Raw genomic sequence first — 4237 nt, 5'->3', positions numbered from 1 at the left:
ATTTCTACCGCGGCTCCTTCCTGTCAAGCGACGTGTAAGGAGCCCCGGTAGAAATAGGATGGTACCCAGGCTAGTAGCTGGTGCCCCAATGGTCAAATATTTAGACTATGGAAATGAGATGAGCTTTGATACTAATACGTGTACTTTTGCATTTTGTTGTCTCCTGTTAGGACGTGCCCGATGCAGAAGTAGAAGCGACCGTAGACCCCGGGAAGGTTGACCTAGAAGCAGACGTCACGCCAAACATAGCAGACGGGTCCGACAGAATTCCCAGCCCCACAGAAAACGACAAACCCTCAGCTCCAGACGACATCTTGTACTCGGTATGGCTTCTTCATGTATTATTTTACTTAAGGCTATACCAGCCTCAGTTGTTGGTTTTTAGGTAATGAAATGTGATGCCAAAGTACATTGTAGAGTGTCAACAAAAATTGACAACAAAGACTAAGGGGGAAATCTGTCGCTTGGCATACATATAGATTTATGGATTGAATTTAGATTTAGATTAAGTTATTCCCCCAGCCCATTTTCCTACTTATCAGTAAGTCTTGCTGACTTGTCCAAGAATTTCCCAAGAACCAAGAGGATTTTTGACTGTTTTCTTTTAAATCCCATGATTTCTCTTTAATTTGTTTTCTGTGGTTACTTTTTTTCAACCACTGTATTTTGAAACGGTTAGGGCCACATGAGGTATTTTCAGTGTGGCCTTAAAGTTTATGCCTTTTTTGACAAGAGTGGTAATAGGTTATCTGTATGTGTTTAGTCAAACCTCAGTGCAAATGACTGCCTCTACGTAAGGACCACCTAGCTAAAGTGACCACTTTTTGTTGGCCCCTTAGACACAAACATTAAGAGTCCAGTCCATAGTGACCACCTGTCCACATAGACCAAACCAGAAGTCCCCTGAGTGGTAATCTTGGGCAGACTTGACTGTATGTTAGAAATAATGGAAATCCGGGCTGTCTTACCTATGTTTGTGCCTCTGTTGTTTCAGGTGATCACGACCCACAGTTACACCCGATGTGACTCAGACGAGCTGTCCTTCGAGACGGGGGAGACCATCTACATTATTCCCTTTGAAGATCCGGATGATGCGGTAAGCAATCTTAATGTCAGACTCAATACGTATACGTACATGTACATGGGTCACGATAATGTTTGATATGGATGTTACAGACTGGGTTTACACACAGGCTTCTAATGTTATCACTTGGGTTTTGTAATATGGATGCTGAGTGTGTCATTACTGTTGATAATTCAAGTACCAGATTTGGACATTAGAATTGTCGTTTGTGTTTTTGTTCAAGGACACCAAGTTTTCCCAACTTTGCATTGAAATGTGTGTTTTCTCAGGTGTGTATGTACGATTACTCTACATATCTTACTTCCATGCAAGCTTTTCTAAAACACAAAGTTACAGCTCTATCATATGGGCAAATGTGCAGATGTTGGCACACTGGCGCAGAAATCCGTGTTTTGGGCACACTTTTTGACACATACATGTAAGCAGAATGGGCTCTGTGGGCGTCACTCTACCGTCATCCATGGCGGGTATAATTTTCCCAAGAGCACGAAGTCAGGGCAAGGCGAGTATCGAACCATGAACCCCTTGGTTCTGAGTCGAACACTCCAACTGTTGTGCTACACAAACCAGGCTTTTCTAAAAGTGTTTCTTATTCCTCCTCAGGATGAAGGCTGGTTGATGGGCGTGAAGGTTTCAGACAGCTCTAAAGGCCTGCTGCCAGAGAACCACACCAAGCGGCTCCAGACTTAAGCAGGGAGGGACAGGCAACTTTTTTTTACACATAAACCTTAAAAAAACGTCAACAAAAAATTAATCCTCCAGCAATTGACTTCCAACATGGCTTTTGAGAGGGATTCTCCCTAATCAATGTCATGACAAAAAGTGCAGTGAATAGTTATCTTAGTTTTAAATATCGTAAAGCTTCTTTTGCAAGCTCCAAGCAAGGCAAATTTAGATAACTGCCCTCTGCTATGACTCGTATTGAGAACTGTTCTCACACAGATCCTGTAACTTGAGATTCTGCCTGTAATAAGACCTCTTGCCACCATGTAAGCTGTCAGTAACCTTGCCAGGTTTTTTATACGTAGTTTTGACAGCTAGCTGCAATTCTTTTATTCTACTCTATGCAATGTCAGTTTAGATTTTATTACGACGTAGTTTGTTTTTAAAAAGCAAGCAATAGTTTCTGCTGCTCCTGCAATTCAATAACATATTTTATGTTGATTCTATTTGTAAATTTCTGATCAGAATTCATTTTAATAGTAGTGTTATAATTACAATTAGGTTGGGAAAACAGGCACTGAGTGTAGTTATGAATATTTTATGGTCTATACAGACTGACAGTGGTACAGGTATTTTGTTTCTCTTGTAATTTCAAATCTATTGTAATTGTTATCTAAAATTGAGCTGAAAGGAAGGACCAGCAAAATTTGCGTACATTTTTACCCTCAAATCGTGTCAACTTGTGGTAAACTGTTCCTTTTTGGTTGGGTTTAATTCATTTTTACCCCAAATTACAAATGATTTCTCTCTGGTAGGTAATTTTAGCATCCAATCGTGTTAAGTGTAATGTTCACACCATGAGTGCTCCCAGTGTTGTTATGCAGTAGCTATAATGATTAGGCATGAATGGCCCAGTCCCGAGGGACGCATTACTGACTCCTAATGTAATGATGTCATAACAAGTGTTGTAAGGGTGTTCAGGCTCAAGGGTGTTATAATGTTGGTGGCAGTCCAAAACTAAAATGGAATGCCAAAGTTACTCTCCAAGCATATCCTACAGTACCATAAGGTAGTATCAAAGCTGGCCAGGAGTATAGCCGGCCAAAGGGAGTCAAACGGGCACCTACGGTCACATTAACACACTCCTAGGCTGGCTTCATTCCTCCGCCAGCTTTTGATACTATCTTATGCTACCGTAGGATCTGCTTGGAGATTATGCCAAAGTTACAGTAGACTTTCCCAGAGAAAATATGATTTTGAGCAGGGCTGTCTCCAGGACCTGTCCCTCCTTCCCAGGATGGAAATTTGCATGTTGAGAAGGAATTTTACCCCATCTGTCTTAAAACGACATGAAATCAATGAAAATGTATTTTTGTAAGCTGAAAATAACATAGAAAATGACAATATGGGCTCTCAAACAAAGAGTGGGACAGAAAAGACTGGAGACTGGAAACAGCCCTGGTTTGGGGTGGAAATGAAAAAAGATAAATTTTGTTGGTCTTTCCTTTCTTATCCCTCTAATACCTCATGATGCAGAAATATGTACTCTCATGTTTGTTCTCTCATGTTTATAATTATGATTTCCAAGCAAGGTTTGGGGCTGTTTTACATCATTTTCTCCAATTTTGTAAGGCCCTTTGTGGTTTTCTGGTTGAAAAACTTGAATACCAACAAAAAATTGCACCTTTTGAAAGAGATACAATATTAGAAAAAAGAATTGAGTCTAAACCACGTATCTGCTTAGAGATCAAATATGACAGGATTATGATTGATTGATTGACAGTTGTTGTTGCCTGTGACATTTTGGAGCTGACGTATCACCATGGAGATTATAGAATTTTGTACACAATTTAGTAAGTTAAGTTATGGTGATGGTATATCAATAGTTGTAATGTAAGGTACATTAAGCATATACATACTGGTAGTACATATAGTGGATAGGTTTCCTACCAAAATACCATGATGTGTTCATCAACTCAAACTTAATACTGTGAGAATTGTGAATGAGGTCATACTAAAATATTTCTTTGGTTAGGCAAAACTACAGCAAGGGAACAAGTTAAAACAAAGGAAAAGAGAAATTGTCATTTCATGAAACTGTGTTCAGAAAGGTACAATTTCCACTAACTCTCTTTTAATATTCAGCTTCCATTCAACTAATTACCAAGAAACAAGGAAATGATTTTGTATGGCCTCATGAAATCACTGAATCAAAACTCCATGTACAAACATTACTGTAACTGTGACAATATGTGCAGTCTTCTATACTAGAACCTGACTAAAACGGAGCTGATATTGTACTGAAAATGTTAGCTATTCTAAGGTAAGACGTTTGCTATATATAATATCATGGAGGTAGCTAATACAAGTTGTCTTACGGTAATGCTAACGTTATTTTGATAATTATGATTACGTTAAACTCTAAAATGCAATATAATTTAGTGTTTCCCAGGTATTTGGGGGATTGTCCTATATGTATAACTGGTTCAG

At 39.1% G+C, this 4237-nt stretch overlaps 1 protein-coding gene across 1 annotated transcript in view; it reads left to right on the top strand.

The window, feature by feature from the left end:
• Positions 1–2383, top strand: part of LOC118403792 (myc box-dependent-interacting protein 1-like) — a 21681-nt gene extending 19298 nt beyond the window's left edge. The window contains exons 10-12 of the mRNA XM_035802590.1: positions 171–323; positions 995–1096; positions 1688–2383. Coding sequence (XP_035658483.1) covers positions 171–323; positions 995–1096; positions 1688–1774 — 342 coding nt within the window. The 3' untranslated portion in view covers positions 1775–2383. The remainder of the gene's footprint in view (positions 1–170; positions 324–994; positions 1097–1687) is intronic.
• Positions 2384–4237: the final 1854 nt, after the last annotated feature.

This window comes from Branchiostoma floridae, chromosome 16 (genome assembly GCF_000003815.2).
Source record: "Branchiostoma floridae strain S238N-H82 chromosome 16, Bfl_VNyyK, whole genome shotgun sequence".
In the NCBI taxonomy this organism is placed as follows: domain Eukaryota; kingdom Metazoa; phylum Chordata; class Leptocardii; order Amphioxiformes; family Branchiostomatidae; genus Branchiostoma; species Branchiostoma floridae.
Note: the sequence above shows the minus strand (reverse complement) of the source record. Positions and strands in the feature narration are given on the sequence as shown.